General features: G+C 39.3%; 1 protein-coding gene across 2 annotated transcripts in view; it reads right to left on the bottom strand.

Annotated features, from left to right (window-relative positions):
• Positions 1–18,266, bottom strand: part of LOC113406893 (calcium-activated potassium channel subunit alpha-1) — a 911,445-nt gene that overhangs the window by 126,977 nt on the left and 766,202 nt on the right. For both annotated transcript variants that reach the window (XM_026653744.1, XM_026653746.1), the window contains exons 17-18: positions 16,533–16,619; positions 9,664–9,740 (exon numbers count right to left, since the gene is read on the bottom strand). In XM_026653744.1, coding sequence (XP_026509529.1) covers positions 9,664–9,740; positions 16,533–16,619 — 164 coding nt within the window. The remainder of the gene's footprint in view (positions 1–9,663; positions 9,741–16,532; positions 16,620–18,266) is intronic.

Here is an 18,266-nt window from a genome sequence, read left to right as displayed (position 1 = left end):
CAGCTAATAATGGCAAATATGCTTGACATTAAAGTCAATTCACAAATAAGGCATCACCAAAAGCACACAGAACATTGGTCCATTGGAACATGCTGAACCAATCATCGGCATATTTTCTGCTCCAAGTGGAACTGTGATTGAACATCACAACTGTCTTCAGATGTCAATTCAGAAAGCAAATAAATAAATGCTTACTTAGAAACCAACTCAAAAAGATGTGCTAGCATCAGCAAAATCCATTTGTATTTTTTAAGCAATGGACCCAAAACGGTGATACTATCTTCGATGTGTATTTGCTATAAATGTAACATGTTTAATTTAAAAATTACTCGAAAGTATCATTGCCCAATTTTATCTTATTCACAATTTGAATCTGAAGATGAAAATAAATGCCACTTGAAAATAGTTTCAGATGTTGCACTGAACCATCATTGTTGGTAATGCCTTAGCATGAACTGGCTTAGTTATACTGCCACTTAAACAGAACATTGACAGCCAAAAGCAAAACCTTCAAATATAAAAGTAGCCAAAAAGGTAAAGTTTCTTTGGCCTGTAGCTTCCATTAGGAAGTCTTTTTTATGTTACAATGGTGGTGTTATTTAAATTATTTCCCCTCAGTTTTGCCATTTTTGAATGCTACAGTCACCAGGAAAAAGGGATTTATCTCTCTCAAATGGGTCAAGTCCTGTTCTAAGACCTTTGTGACTTGCCATACAGTATATTTGTCAAGCAAGGGTAACGTTATGATTGTGGAAAACAGGCATTGAGGGAGATGAATGAGTGATCTCTTCAGCAGTGACTCCATTCCTCTAAAACGTTAATTGCATTTCTAGTGGCATGTTCTTTTAGCATCTTAGTCAAGTTATCTTGCAGCTGTTCAGAAAGTCATCATGCAGCATCAGGCCCGTTCAGTGCATGGTACATCATTCCTCAGAGCTTGGCTTTTAGTATAAAGGGTTCCACTGCAGCTTTTGATGCATACAAATTTAGACAACACAGAAAATTCAAAACAGCATTTGGTTCATCCATGTTTCCCTCTCCTAATTCTCCCCAGCATGTACTTTTAAAACTAAAAGTTGGGGACAAAGTAGGGGAGACATTTGCTCATAAACTGATTAGATGTTTCCATTACACCTCTTTTTACTTTATTATTTTGTTTTTCACTCTAACAACATGTGGAGTTCCATAGAAAAAAGATAAAGGGTACTTGCCAGAAAGTAATACTAGGTGAGGGGAAAAAAAGACTCGTTTTGGGTTTAAAATACAGCTCTTTTGAAGGATTTTTTCTAATCAAATGCTGTAGTGAAACACAGTATCTGAAAATTCTGTAATACTATGTTGTTGGTTAGTAACAGTCCCTGGTTTTCAGTTACTTATAGCCATATTTTGTCAACAGAAAATAATAAACTATGACACATTTATTAAAATAAAAAAAAAATCATTGTTAAGGGCAGGGAAGGAGGGGAAGGAAAACTTTTTGAACCATTTTAATCAGACTTAAACCAATGATGTGGACAATTTAAATCCTTCTATTCAATAAGGGAAAGTTTGTCAGGTACATCTTAAAACCCACACCTTTCAGGGACTGTTTTTAACTATTATTATTATTGGTTGTTCTGGAGACCATGCATCATTTTTTGATATTTCACATTGTTAACATGCAAGAAACAGGCTTTAACCTGGCAATAAATGTAACAAAAAAGACTTGCTATAAGGGTTTAAACCAGTATTTAAGCAATCACATATTAAAGCAATACATTTTGTAAAGAAAACATGCTGTAACTCTTCATTCCTGTTACACAGTCATTTTACATTCATACCAAATACAATATCGAAATAAATTTAAATTAAAACATGGAATATTAGTAAGGATGATTAGTGAGAAGATCAAAGACAAGACAGAAATGATTAAAGATGGTTCAGCCACACACATACTGTTTCCTGTTAAACTTCCATAAATATTAATAAAAAATGGTAATCAGCAGGGGATAAGGGGCTCTTTTTGTACAGCCTTTTGGATGGATGCTAAATTCATATGATACCTGTAGCAGCTGCATAAAAATCCAATCATTCTCTACCATACCCTTGTAGAAATGATCAGGATGCAGAACGGAACTGTTATTTGCAGTTCTGGTGAAAATAAAAACAGAACATAACACAACTTAATTTCCTATTTTAGGTTCTTGAAAAATAAATGGATAGAAGGGAATGGCAGCTCCCTCTTCTTGGCATAACCCCCGCACCTCTAAAATAAAACAAAACAAAGCCAGAGGGCATTCCTATGTATCTGAATTCAAGCCAGTGAAATTTGGTTTCTGCTAATGAATCAAAATGTAGCTGTTCCACTGACACAAACTATTTGATAAAAGCAGGAAATTAAGGCAAGATTTTTAAGCTATTTGGAAAAAACGTTTCCAAAACTATCAACATTTTAGACTTCAAATCTCAGTTTTCATTTATTTTATAATTTTAAAATTGGCACAAATGTTTTTTGCTGCAGTTTTTAAAACAGACTGACATTCTTCATTTTTACTTTAGAGGAGAAAGCTGAGTGTCTAGCACTCTGGCAACACCTCATTTTCTGATCACAAAGTCCCCCAAGCCCTGTCAAAATGTCTAGAAGAAAGTACCTAGGATTGTCTGAGTGAGGTGTCATTTAAAATTCACAAAGAGTAATGGGGAATATTTCCAGCCACAAAAGAAAGCAAGGGAAATTGCCAATTGTTCTTTAAATAAGTTGTCAAATAACAGTTCCTTGTCTAGAGCAAGCAGGACAAAGCACCCCTTCTTCTCTGCTGATTGCTTTCTGTTTGTTTGTATGTTTTATGTTACCATACAGTGATCCTGAACTCATTGCTCCACCCATCACTAACAGTAGCTTTACTCATGGACCTCAATGGTAACAAAAAGTAGATCTATGAGGACACCTAGTGGATCTCTATCAAACAACAGCTGGTTAAGTAGAATGTGGACTGGAGGTCACTTGATTGGCAGTGAGTAAAAAAGCACCCAGCTACCATTAAGAATTGAAATAGATATGATGTCATTTCAATTCATCAAGTTCTCATGATCCACAGCAAGTAAAATGACAACAAAGGGGAACTTTACAAATAAATTATGGTATAAAGCAACTAGCAGCATTAAAGGAAGACCATATTTATTTGATTGCCTTTTGGCGACGTTGGTTAACATTATCAGTCTAAAAAATTGAAAGGGCTTCCCACAGCACAATTTCAGTTTTCTTAAAAATACAGCAGCATGTCAAACTGGTGACAATTGATTTTCTCTTAACACAACAGACAAAGCTAGCTCTCCGTTGTTTCACTGTGTTCCAGGGCAATTTCAAGACCACCAAATGCAGCCTGCAAGCTATTTTGCAAGTTTTGCAAATTTCTGTCTTTAAGTGATGTCAGTCATAGGCAATTTGTTAGCTGTTTCCTGAAATTCACAGGGTGTTCTTGTTCTTCAGCCAAAACCGCAGGAGCAGCAGGTGAAGTGAGTGGACAATCTGCACATTCTACTGTATTTCAGTAACTTTAGAAAAGACTTGCATGTTTTGAATTAATGACATTTTTATAGACCAATTCATTTTTATTTTCATACGTCTTCATGACCCTTTCTTCATTAAATTTCAGGGGACACTCAGCCAATGTGTTCTTAATACTTCCTCCATTCATTTCTAAGGGGGCTGAAACTACTAGAAGAACTAAGGCAAAGTTGCGTATTTATTTAAAAAAAAAAATTCTTCTTTGAATCTTCTTTCAGCTCAAGGTGAATTATACTCAGAAAAATGACTATGTAAACATGGATTCTTCAATATCTCTGTGGCTTTGGTCTTCCAAGCCGGACTCAACCTAGCCCTCTTTTTCTTGGAACAATTTTGTGTCTGTGAATAATTATTCCCCGTATGAATTGTGGGCAGTAATATTAGTAGTTCGATGGCAATCAAACTAATCTGCAATTGCATAAATGAAGGATCATATTGTACCTTTTGCATCATTAGCTAAATAGTCACCTAAGTTCTGACTGCAGAATCTTTATTAGTGGTGATGATGTACACTACAGAAAGAACACAGATTGAATCCTAGATCCTATATGGCATATGCAGAGTGCAAAGAAAGAAAAATAGCCTTATCTTGTAAAATAAGGACAAATTTGATATGGAAATAACTGAGAAATAATAAACAAATCCCCCATTTTGTCATTTTTACAGTCTCACTCTTCTGATTATAATCTCACTTTTAAACCTATTTATTTTTGTCTTAATAGTCCTGATACTGCTAATTGATCTCTACTGGACCAAAGATTATTATAGTGGGAACTGGACATTTGTTTTCAAATCCTGATTTACTGAGGATAGGAACTGAAATTAAAAACAAAACAGAGACTGGGGAACCAAGCAGGCCTATCAGATCACTGCCTTTAGCTGACATCAGGGTAAGACCCTGAGGATGCTGGGTTAAGTCCCAGAGTTACTAATGTCAGCAATAAAATCCTCATTCAGAGTACTAAATTTCTGGGTCTTAATCCTGGAAGCAGTGTGCATATAAAAATCACTTATAAATCTATGTCCAAGAACAAGGCGGAAGGTTTTATCTGGCTGAACTGTAAATAGTTAAAATGCAAGTGGTCAATTCTGTCATCACTAATGGTCTCAAATAGGCAGGTTGGTGAACTTGGCTCCTAAGCTAGTTAATGCTTTCAACTGTGTTGTTCAGCACCTTATGTGGAGTGGTAGATTCCCATTCCCTCAATGTACCTCCCAACAATAAATGGTATTACAGCATTTGGATATGCTGATTGGCTAACACTGTGACGTTATTCCCAGAAGTACTGCCTTTCCTGGATTCTTTAGGTCCTTGTGTTCCTATGTGACTGTGTAGCACTTAGCACAAGAACGCCAGAAGCTTTTGCTATCTTAAAACAAATTAACAAGAGTAACATTTGGGGGAATGGTAAAAAAAATGGTAACCTCACAGGTTTGGAGTAGCCACGGTTAAAATGAGTGGTTAGTGGGCTCCCAGTGGTACCACTGTGGCTCATTATACCCTTGAGCTATCTAATCCTGGTCCCTGAAACTCTTGGGGAACAGTTTAGTCATACTGAGAAGCTCTGAATAATCCTGTAAGTATGGTAGCAGTACCCCACCCCTCCCCAATGTATTTTCTTTGGAGTGCCTGTACATCGAATGAGTGCAAATGTAAACTGTTCTCCACCTCCCAAATGCTGTATTTATTTTAACTACCAGGACCATGTGTGCACTAAGAAATGGTCGATGACTGAGGGCCTCCATAGATACTGTAGAATTAACAATGCTGTGGCTCAGATTCAGACGGAGTGGTCTATAAAGTTCATACTGGGTCTGTAATAAGCTTCAGAGTTATGCTACTGAAAGCATAATTGGGCCATACACATGTATCATTAATTTTACAGCAATGGAAATTTCATAGACTGGGGGAAAATAATTACCACTGTAGAGTCACTTGTCTCCAGTTAAGGATAGGTTTAGGTTTATGCATCAGAAGTTGATCACACAATTAATTCATTGCCTGGCTTATTTTTTTTGGTGCTGGGGGTGGAGGGAAGGGACAGTGGGGAATTGCTGTATGCCCTTTCTGTCATGAAATGAAGCTAAGCAGCAGAGAATACAAGCCCAAGACCTTGAATACAAGCCCAACAATGAATTCCACTTAACCAGGCAAACAGTGCTATAGTGGTAATTACTCCAGCCTAACTGGCATCCCTAAAAAGTAATGAGAAGTCCAAAGTCATTTAAAGGAAATGCCATTGTCAAGGCTTCATTTTCCATTGGAGATAAAAATAAGATTGGGGAGGAAAGAGAGAGGTGGAGGAAACTGCTGTATTTTCTTCAACGTCGCCCTGATCCGTGTGAGTGTAAAGGATGAGAAAGGTGGGGGTATGACGTCACTGCTACATGCAACATAAATATTAAAGAAAAGAACCAAACTACTAAACAAAACAAAAAAAAAAAGTCTCTGCTAGAGAAAGACAGGTTGGACCGCACTCTGGGCTACAGGGAACCCGTTTTTACTCACAATAGATCACTATCAGTGTGCAGTTAAAATATAGTAGGGACCGTGTTCCAAGGCAGCAAGAGGAAAAATAAATCAAAAATTTGTCAATTTTCACAGGTTACAACACATTCCTTTAAAAACATCAAAGTACACACGATCTGTCCCTCCGGGGTTCAACCCCCACCCTTTGCCGCAAGCAAGTGGCTGGAAAAAATGTATAGAGAATTAGACAAGAGTTGTTATACAGAATGAAAGAAACAGAAAGTGTGAATCATCCAGGTTAGAGATTTCATCCCAGCATGGCTGCATTTAATATATACGTATATACATTTGGCCCTTTGCTGAAAAGATACAATGAAATTAAATAAGAAAGAAATTGAAAACATAAGCTAAATATACCACAAAATTATCAATGGTTTGTGAATAGAATTTCTATATCTCTCTCTGGACAATGTAATGTGAACATTTACAGATTATTCAGGCAGTAAGGAGAGGAGGGAGAAGGACGGATGGCTGAAAACTGTGAAAGGAAAGCATAGTTACTTTAATTATCCCTAGCCTCGTGGAGATGCATAGTTCTTACTTGAATTATTAATACTAGGCCTAACAGGTTTGGACAAATGGCTATGTAGGTCAGGCTCACTTATAGACCCTGACAATACCACAGTTAATATTCAGACAATATCTAAAGGGACATGAAACCTCAGATGCATTATTAAAGAACATGGCTTTCAACTGTCCCAGGAAGCTGCATGTAATTAATGCCATAATAATTAAGATTTCCATGTAAAGAAGACATTCTTTCACATTTCATTCACCTGTACATGCTGATAGTTTTATCTTCATCCCTTCATTTCATTTTACATGTCACCTGAAATCCACTGTCTCTAATTTTGATTCTGTTGCTCATTAATTAAAAAAAATATATCTGAACTGTTCACAATCTCATTGTAAATTAAGTTGACAGCCAAGCCCCACAATTTAGAAGGTAATGATGTTTTGTTGTAATTTCTGTTTTGTTTTAGTTAGATTGTGTTTTTAAGACAAACAATTCGGGCACCGTATATGTGGAGATGATGGCTAAGATATTCAAAAGTGACTAGTGATTTTGAGGGCCAAAGTTTGACACCTTCAAGGGACCTGATTTGCAGATACTACTGAGCATCTGCCCTCTAAAAATCAGACCTTTTAAAGGTGTCTCAAATTTGGGCATCCAAAAATCGATTGACCAAAAATCACCCATTACCTTTGAAAATCTTGGCTTATATCATTCACTGATTGACAGGACTTTAAAAACAAAGGTATTGAATTATTGTTAATAGTTATGAACATGCAGCTGCTTAAGCTGTTATCAGCTGTTCTGACAAGTGTGTGTGTGTGTGTGTGAGAGAGAGAGAGAGAGAGAGAGAGAGAGAGAGAGACCAAACCAAGAAAATATTCTGAGTACATATTAGACTTTGCCATCATTGCCTTTTTTCCCTCCACCTGACTCAGAAGATTACCCCCTTGGTGTTCAGTGCTCAGTGTGGTGGCTCTGACAGGCTCCTTCTTCAGCCTCACTAACTCCATCATTTCATTCCACATCTGTCCAACACCCTTTAATGCATTAGACTGATGTGTGTGACTATGTCGTTTGGAGCATTTCCTAGTGCTACATGCAGAGGCTGTCATTCTAGCCCTGACAGGGGCTTACTGCTGTTTTATACTGCGTTGGTTGGTCTCTTTCCAAGGAGTTTTCTTCTCCCGGGCTTCCCAAAATTGAACATTTTATTCCGTTTCATGCTTCTGCCCTTTACATTGTAGTTGCTTGTTCATATGTTGCAATATATTTGAGTTAAATGTGGCCCATCTATGTAGGTCTTGAATCCAAACAATACCAAGTCTCTTGGAGAATTTGATAGAAGCCTGTACACATGAGCACAGCATAGTATTACAGGTATGAAAGGTGGGGTGGGGGAAAATAAAAATACATAAAGGGTAGGGAGGCAACAACAGCTCCCCTATGTTGGTTATATGTTTCCCCTTCCCTAGTGTTTTGGGAAATCCTGGGGGAAAATTAGCTTTGAGTTGCAGGAACCCGCGGGTAGTTTTCACTTGCCTGACCAGAACTTACTCATCAGTCTCACTGACCTTGGCAGCAGTTCCAGAGTAACATTCTCACATGGAGAAGCTGTTCTTGAACAATTTTTTTCAATATGTTAGGCAAATGCATGCGTTCCTTCCACACAGGCATGCATATCTTTGATTTCCACGAACTTTGCATTCACTGTGACTATTGTGGCTACCATTCTCCATTAAAGTCTCAGCTCCTCTGTCTCTATTATGCTACCTTAAGGAAACAATGTAGAAACCTTGTTCTCCTTGATCGTGTCTTTTTTTGGGAGAGAAGAGGAAGGCTGTCCTTACGGACTCTAATAGTATTGTTTTTCTCTACAGAGAATTTCATTTTCTGGTATGGTTTGAGTAGAAGTACCCTTTTCCTGGTGTGTGTGAAGGTCCAAGTCTAGCCCTTTCTTCCAAATGCCAAGACTGTAGTGAGACAACAGCAATCAGTAGGCCACAGTGTTTTGGGAATCATAAAAGGAGCAGGAGCAGAAGCATGGGCAGACTCGGCTGAGACAGTCCAACCCACTTTTCTTGTGACTCTAAACAGGGTCATGTGGTTTTTAATGGCAGAATATCATCTAAACCATGTAAGTGTACACATGATATTCAAATATCCATTAAGAGAAGGAATCCCCATGCCTACATTTGAAATCTATACTTCAAATCTACTGTGTGAGCATTTGGTTTGGGTAACCTGACTGCAGAAAGTCCACCAAAATTAAAGAGCCAGATATATTCCTGCATAAATATAAAGAAAAAACAAAACCAGGTCTCCACTCCAATGTTCTGCTCTCTCTGCATTCACAAATCTCCTGCTGACTTCAACCACTGTTCTATTAACCTGGGTAAAGCAGGTGATAAACACTGAAGTCTGCTGAACACCTCTGAAAGCAGAATTTTGTCCTATTTAAGGGACCAGTCCAGCATTTCTTCTGCGCACAGAACTCCCATCGACTTTTGGACTTCCTCTGCAGAATGACAGCAGGATGGAGCCTATGGGACTCATCATAATATTTTATTTCAGCATTGTTATGTAGCTCAGTGTTGTTTCTTAGCTTACTTTACATGTTACATTATATTATACAAGGCCCAAATTCTGCCCTTATGCCTCACGGAAGCCCATTGCAAGTAATGGGTTTTTACAGGGTGCAAGTCAGGGCAGAATTTGGCCCCATGTGGATAAGATTGTTCATCTACTCAGACTCAGAACGTTCCACTGCCCACAAATAAATGCCGTGGGCACAGATTCATCTTGATTTAATTATCTGAAGTTTGTTAACTTTGGACACAAACAGGCATTTTAATGAAGCTGCAGGTGTGAGTGAGTGGTGTGAAATTTAATTTTAAAAATATTCACATTAGAATTACAAATGACATTTAACTGCATTGCCATGTATTTATTTCCTACCCTTTCTGCACCACTGTGTAAAACACATAAATGCATTTAAAGAGATTCCTTAAGGCTGAGCAGTTCCTGAAGGGGGAGGGGGAGGAAAAGGGAGGGAGAAGAAATATTACTTACGCCGTTTGCAGCCACATTTTTTTATCCTTTTGGGATCTGTGATGTCATCATGACAGGCCTTGCAGTAAAAATATGCCCTGGAGAGACAGAACGGAAAAACTGACACATTTCTTAATCCACACAAATGAAATTAGTCCCACATTTCCTCCTGCTACATTGCCAAATTAATGAAACATGCCAGCACTAATTTCCTTTAATCTTTGGAAAGGTTTAGACATTTAAAGGAGGAAATATTTGCTGCAAGACCATTAATTTCAAACACAAGACTATGATTCAAGTTAGTGCTTCTTTTAATAAACTTTCATTTGAAAAATAATTAGGAGAAGGGTTGATAAATATGACACAGTGGATCAGATCATTTGCCTTTCATCTTTGAAAGCCAGCATCCAATGAGTCTCATCGTCAAGGCACATATGAAATGAGTTCACTGTTCTTGACCTGAAAGTCACGAATTCAGAGCCAGCTAAGGTTTTAAGGCCAAGTTTGCAGTCTAGCCTCCACCGGACCTCCATAATGGTGATTTCAATGTCATTGTGACCTAAATTGTGGTCAATAATATCATGCATGCTATTATTTCCACCTGTAAAAATGGAAGCCAGTGTCTGAAAATCAGGTTCTTAAAAAGCAGTGAACAAACATGGGGACTACTGTCCTCTTGGTTCAGACTTCTTTTCGTTTGCCATCAGGGTTCAATTAGAGAAGAATTACACTAGTTTTGACTGCATTATTAACCCTTAGCAAAAATCCCTAAGCAAACAAAACTATGTAATACACAAGATGACCTACCTAACTCTCTGTCTATTTAGGCTTTTACAAATTGCCTGTTACTGTGTATCAAAGAGCAGATTGCTAGGTGAAGTATGCAGAATGTAGGGTAAGTGAGGAAGGGTAAGTGTGCAATAACACTTTACATATCATTAAAATAAAATTATGTTTTAATAAACATACATCAAACTGCCCACAGGAGATTTCACAAGCCTGTCAAATCAGTATGTCACACACTAGTGCTGTGACACATGTATATTTCATGAAGATCACACTGCTAGCCTCTAACTGAGCCAATCTGGGCTGCTATAATATACACATATTTTTGCTGGCATGACAACTGGGCCATACCACACTTCAGCATCTGCCAAATTTCCCCCATTGCCTGCCTCCTCTGACCCAGACTCCTCTCTACAAATTCAGGCAGATGGAAATGAGGGGTGACTTGAGGTCACACCACACGTCTTGCAGGTAATACTGCTCGTGCACTTGAGGTGGCCTGAAGGTTCCAGAAATAGGAGAGGCCATGGGAACAGAAGAATCTACAGTCCTTGGGTACTGGAAAGAAAAATAAGCAACAAATACACAGGGACATGGATGAATATAGTCTTGGTTCCAGTGTAAATGAAAGGGCTGTTAATTCATTTAGACAAAAATATCAAGGGTTTATGAATGTTTCACACTGTGCGGGGATGTTATAGAAAGGGTGAGGGCACAGGGAGCATGGTATTTTCCTGATGTAAGGAAAAACATAATCCATCTTCCAGATCCCAGAAGCACAAGTAAAGAGGGAGTGACTAGGACTATGTGCAGGGGTGACAAGGCCCGCAGAGTTATTTCTAGATGTTTTCCTGTGCTCCATCGCAGGGCATTATCTAAAGGTGGGTGTTATGATCCTCTCTGTACAAAAGGGGGAATTGGAGCCTAGAGAAATCAAGGGACTTGTCCAAAGTCAAAGAGCCAGTCTGTCACATATGTCCAAGCTCTCAGGCTACGTGGAGTCAATGGATATTTTCCAGGTTTGACCTATGGCTGGTGTTTTTAATTAGGAATGGGGAACCTGACAATATCTAAAGATGTGGTTCAGATATCAGCCTCAAAATTTGGTTACTTCTCTGTAGACCATCCAAACCTCTTGTCTCTACAAAACTGGGCTGGAAGCCTTGCCAGAAAGCCACATCTGCTACTTCCTGCTAATGGCCTGGCTAGAAGTCTATTGAGAACATTTAAATACTTTAGATTGGAACCCCAAGCACAGACAAAGCTGGGGTAAAAATAGAATGAAAGAGAAATGAAACTTTTTTCTTCATTTTGAGTATTGAGTAAAGGTTCAGTGGGCTTTTACATTTTAATCACAAAAATATTTTGCAGTTATATCAGAGCTACAAGTAGTCCCCTCTCTACTTAAACTTATACATTCTTCTTGCTGTTTGATATCCATGTAGGCTTGGTCTACACTGCAGAGTTAGTGTTCCCACTTCTGGCTCTGAGATGGGCTGTTGCCCGGGCTCCCGGCTCTGAGCCAGGCTGCTGCCCGTGCTCCTGGCTCCCTGCTCTGGGCCAGGCTGCCATCTGGGCTCCCGGCTCCCCACTTAACTTGTAGTGTAGATATGTCTGTAGACTCCTTTACCTACCTGTACAGCTGGTATGATTAGTTTAATGGGAAGGTACATGGATTCAAGCTAGTATAAGAGGGTCTAATTCAAACAATTGTGAATTTAATCTACACAAAACAATTGAAACTAATTTAATTCAAACGTCTGAATTTGGTCCAGGAAGTTTAAGTGACCTGCCAGGAAAGCAGCAGGGTTTAGTGGAGTCAGCATGGCACTAGCCGTCTTGAGTTCTAAACCTGCTATGGGGACTAGCTAAATAATATATTCAAGCCAGTCACTGTCAGAGATAGGATTGGGACTCAGGAGTGGCAGTCTCTACTCTTCTATGGACCATGTGGACTCCAGGGAGGCACCTCTCTCCTGACTATGGGATTTTATTACTATTTCTGTTGGACAACATTTCCTCTCCAGTTTTTGCAGTTCCCCCTTTAGACATTTAATCCAGCTCTAGATCCCACTTCTGAAGCAGGATCCTTTAGCACAGACCCTTCCCCAAATCCCTACGAGTTTAGACAGATGCTGCACAGGTGTGGGGTCCATGCTGCCAGATCCCATTGCTGAACTAGACATGCCCATGATACTCTCTGGGCATGTTTACACTGCAGTCTGAGGTGGGATTGATGTTTGGATAGACATACCTGCACTAGATGGCTAAAACCAGCAACATCGATACAGAGGCATGAGCCTCAGCAGGGGCTGTATAAGCATGCCAGGGACCCATGTTGCTAGGCTGCACTGAAGCCCGCGGCACCTATTCTGCTATTTTTAGCTGTGCTAGCATGAGGAAAGCTATCTTAGGTATGTCTACCCATGCTCCAATCACACTGCAGATTGCAGTGCAGGCATACCCTAGGTGCAAGACCAAGAATAAGTGACTCAGATGCTTTTAAAAATGAAATTACCATATTGATAAAAGAATTAAAACAAATAGATTTCCATAATGCATAATAAAATGTAAGTGGATAAAGAATGATAAAAAGACACCACTCATATTGTACCTATGACACATTATTAGCATTCAACCTTTTATATACAGCTATTCTCTTCAATAAATCCTTAACATAAAGGTGTGTAATATGTACCTATTATTTAAAAAAACATTAAAAAATCATTGTTTTAGCAATATACAAAATTACTCTACTACAAATTATGGTGCATAAACAGTGTTAAATATGCATTGCAATATGGTATAGTTCTAACCTAAAAGACTTGCCAGCATCTCTTAAAGCACATAACACATAAACAAAAACATTTAATTTGAGCTACAAGTATATAACATATGTTTGCTTTTGTTTTATTGTACTTAGGTAAAAATCCTGTTTTTTACTCTCCTAGAATCTTTTTTATTGCCATTCAGATCCCATTAAAGCATCCATCACTTGTTTGAAAACAAAGGCAGAGAATTCATGGAGGGGGATTCAGTTTCTCTCAATTTTGGAAGATTTTTTCTGACTCTGATTCATCAAGTTACAAAGGTGAAATTGGCAATTTTCATAAATGGCTACGTTAGCTGAAGCACATCTGATAAAGATCTGCTTTGTACAGAATGGTTAGGGAATATGGGAAGAGAGGCAGCAACCTTGCATAATTCTGGCCAAAGGTTTCTGGAAAAGGCAAGTCAGAGCTTCTGCTTCAACTTGCTGTTGTCATGGATGGAAATTGATATACAAGTGCTGAGTAAATTTACTCTAAGTATATCTTCACTATTCAACTTCTATCATTTCAAAAAGGCCATGCCAGGTTTCTCCCGGTGCGGTCTCCATTAACTTTAATGGGGAACTGCATGGCTAAAACACTTTGTAAATACACAGGTTAGTGTCTTGGTGCTACCATGTGAATAGCCTTGTGCACATGGAAAAGGAAAGAGGCAAGAGAGAGAACAAGAACTGCCTGCTGGGCTCAAAGGTTGCTTGAGAGGCTAGTGCTCACTGTAATAGCTTTCATAAAGGCGGTGCTGGAGATGGGAAAGGGCAGGGCCCAGCTGTAGTAGGGGCAGCTGCCTCCTGTGTCTCCCTTTGGGCCAGAGATTGCTCGTCAGCACCCTGCCTGTGTTTCCACCTCTTCAGGACCCTTTAAGAACTCCTCCAGTTCAAAAAGTTCAAACAATCCCCAAAAGGGGTCTTACTTATTTAGACTTCTGGGAACACACAGGCTGCAGCCCCAGTCCATCGCTCACCCAGCAGGCCAAAATAACACTAAGTCTTTGAAAAACAGAACAACTCATACTCGTCTTTATCCCAATGTCAGGTTGGCACAGCCCCTTGCTTCCAAAGGGTCTGTCTGTCAGACTCTGCCCTGCTTCTTGGGCATGGTGTCTCCCAGGACCCTATCTAGACAACTTTCTTCCTCTTAATGTCAGGCTCAGTTATTCTCTCAGCCCCCTCCTACTGAAGCTTCCTGCTGTCTTTTAGCCTGGGATTGCTTGATTTCCCTCAGGTGTAATCAGGCTTGGCTTGGCTTAGCCCAGGCTCTCCAGCCCAAGGGCAGGCCACCATGTTACACCAGCGAGAATGCATGCAGTGCCCTTTTGAGGGGTAACAAGACTGATGTCGACATGCTTACCTCAGTCTAAAATTGGTGTAAGGGAGATGAGGAAACTGTGAGCACCTGTTGGAATCATGTGCCTCTTGCAGGGCTGGGGCTTAAATCGACAGTTTAGCTCTTGGGATATGCAGCACTAGTATAGCACTGAACAAATATTAAGCAATCTGCATGTTATCCCTTTGAGATACCTCAGTATTATTCTGTTCATTTTACAGATAGGGAAGGAGACTCAAAGGCCTAATTCACTGGCACCTGTGCAAATTAGGAGACATTCCATTAGAGGCCAGCTACAAGGGGAGGGAGACCAGAAGAGGTGCCCCTTCTCCCTCTGTGGCTGGCTTGGCTGTTGGGGAATGTTTATTTGGGAAGGAGCAGGTAGGGTCACTTTGCTAGGGGTAGGTAGTATTCCCTGGCTTGCAGAGACTGCTAGTCTTGGAGTTGGAAAAGAATGTAGCTTCTTTGGCAGAGTAGGCTTAGTCAAGGGCTGATTTTCACCTCTCTGAGTGCATCACTTCTGCGCCATTTGACACTGATGGAACCCACAGGTATCATTTGGCAGAATTGGGTTTGCAGGCAGCTGGAGGTTGGAATGTTTATAATAATTCTGACATGTTGCAGCTGGCTGGAAGGGGCCCTGTAGTTGAGCAGGTGCTAAGCAGGCCTGATATCTATGAGCCAGAATCAGAGAAGGTATATCTGCAAGAACCCAGGAATCTGTGGTAAGAGCAGAGGAGGAGGAGGTGGTTAGACCTCTGTACTGTATGCAGATATGGGACCTGCCCTTGTGGATTGACTAACCCAATAGGGCTGAAGAGGGGAGGATGGTTCTGGGAGACAGCTTCCCACTGTTTGGATGAGCACAGCTGCACCTTGGAAGAAAGTCTTCATGGCCTATAAGATGGAATGGTTATGGAGGGAGAAGGTGGCCAGTTCTGAGATAATAATCTGATTCTTGAACTCAAGTTCAGCATGATTTAAAAAATAAAAATTGCAGCCAACTCTATTTCTTGCACATTGGAGTGTCTTCTTTTTCATTTTGGAGTAACACATTTGGGAGGGACGACCAGGCAACAAATTACTTTTTTAGTTTTTAAAAATCTATTTACCTTCAAAATGTTTTAAAAAGTTATTTCGTTATCTTAGAAATTATTTTCTGACATCACTTTATCTTTCTAAAGACTTCATAATCACGAGACACTGGGTGTGCACTGGGGTCTAATAATGACACACCTTGGTGGCTGCTAGGCATGAGACCAAAGTTTTCTTGTATAACTGTAGCTTGAATACTCCAAACCCTAATCTCACTGATACAGCCAAGTTCTTAGACTGCTAAACAGGTAAAGTAGCCCACATTGGATGGGAAGTACTGCTCTGTTTTAGTTTGATTCATTATTATGTACCTACACAGTATATAGTTCTGATAAAGAATAGTAACAAGGGGATGTCATACCGCCAATGTAATGCTGAATGAATACTGCTCAGTTTGCCCACAACAATTATTTGTTGAGGTTGCTGAAACTGTCCCTATATAAAAGAATTTCTCTAAACACCTAAACCTTAGGCCAAAACTAGGGACCCCGTTCTCTGCTCAAATAACTCCACTAGGGTCAATTACGTTACAACAGTAGATAATCTGGCCCATATCCAAAGTGGGTTTTTTGAGGTTAACCCCTCCTCACCCCCAAACTTAATATTTCTCTCTTTGGTTCTTTTTCATAGGTGCTGCAAAATTATTATTTCATTTTATTTCAGTTAAAGTTTTTTCGCCATGGGAAAAAGTCCAACATGAGAAGCATGTACATTTGGTCCAATTCAACCCCCATTGAAGAAATATGAATCCTTCTGCTGACTTCTATGGGAGTTGGGGCGAAGCTCTAAATGTAAAGAATAAAACAAGGAAGAGACTGCATTTTTTTAATTAAAAAGATGCAATAAACAAATTACCTTTTCACTTCTTTGGCATCACTTGCAATGAAGAATCCTAAAGTACCTTCTTGAATCTTGACGTGGTTTCCAGGATTGATTAATATACTGCTCAATGAAACACAAACAAACAAAAGACAAAGCTATGAGTTTATATCACTTTTAATTGAGTGCTCCAAAATGCTCTATTTTTGTTTTATTCTAGGGGACCCACTAGTCAGGAAAGGCTATAAGGAAATTTGAAGCCATTTTCTTCTTTGACATTTCCAATCAGATCAACGCTTAAACATCAACAATGGGTATCATTACAGAACTTAAATTTGCAATAACCATGTATCTTCCCTTAAAATCATATCACCATTTCAGCTCTTAAGTCACTACTTTCTTATGTTCTAGCCATCAAATAATTAGCATCTTTTACCAAAACAAAGCAAAAAAAGCATCTCAGAAAAACCACGTGTGAAGCGGAGCAGTTTAGCTTTCTTGCGCTATTATTCAGGCTGATGAAAAAGTTCATGATATGGTGAAAAGGGAAGAGATCCCCCAAGGAAACCACCACTTGATACCAGTACAAAGAGTCATTTGTAAAATTAAACCATTTTAAACATCCTTGTGCCAATTTCTTTTGAAATGAGAAATAATGGGACCCCTATCTGTATATATTATATTATTGTACATAATATAATAAATACACACATACACTCAAGGGGAATGGTACATGACAACCAGTCGCTATTGCTGAGGAAAACATAAAATGAATATAACATTTTAAAAAAACTATTGCTATGCAGTCCCTGGAAGAAAAAAATAATAATCCAGCCACCCTAACAGAGTGACTGCACCTCAGTTTGATGGAGGAAATTGTAAGTTAACATGGTGTGTGTTGATCTCTGCTTATGTGTAAAATATTTGCTGTATTGTCATAAAGGTTTAGCACCAGAGTATTTTTGGTTCAGGCAATATTATAAGGTATCAGGTAGCCATACTTATTCTTCATCTTCTTTTACTTTGAAGTGTAATATAACTAAGCTCTTAACTTGACAAAACACTTAATAAAGCTTGTCAAATGTTTCACTTTTTTTGTTTTTGTTTTGGTCAAGTTTAATCTTTGTAAGTTAAAGAGTAATAAGAGTACACATGCAAGACTTACAGTACACAAGGACTAAAAGAAACTATGATGCTTGCAGGCTTATATCAGACACTGACTTTTAGGAAAGATGCCAATGTAGCAATAGATAAGATGTATACATGAATGGACATAAGGTGCTAACATTGCAAGTGCATGCAATGCTAATGATTTGTAGCCTTATTATTTTGGGGAAAATATAGGATCAAATGTTTAGATAGTCTTAGGGTATGTCTACACCCAGCCGCTAGTTCGACGGCTGGCAATCGAAGTTCTGGGTTCGACTTATCGCATCTTGTCTGGATGCGATAAGTCGAACCCGGAAGTGCTCGCCGTCGACTGCGGTACTCCAGCTAGACGAGAGGAGTACCGCGGAGTCGACGGGGGAGCCTGCCTGCCGCGTGTGGACCGAGGTAAGATCGAACTAAGGTACTTCGAACTTCAGCTACGTTATTCACGTAGCTGAAGTTGCGTACCTTAGTTCGATTTGGGGGGTGAGTGTAGACCAAGCCTTAGTTACTGATAAATTGTTGAGTTGGATAATGCTGGTAAATATACAATGTTTTTGTTAAATAGAGAACATTTTCATATGCTGTATTTTATATACTGAATGTGTACGTACTTGTGCG

This window comes from Terrapene carolina, unplaced genomic scaffold, assembly GCF_002925995.2.
Source record: "Terrapene carolina triunguis isolate 2854851 unplaced genomic scaffold, T_m_triunguis-2.0 Scaffold148, whole genome shotgun sequence".
NCBI classification, from domain to species: Eukaryota; Metazoa; Chordata; order Testudines; family Emydidae; genus Terrapene; species Terrapene triunguis.
The sequence above is the reverse complement of the archived record's forward strand: the minus strand, read 5'-3'. Positions and strand labels throughout refer to the sequence as shown.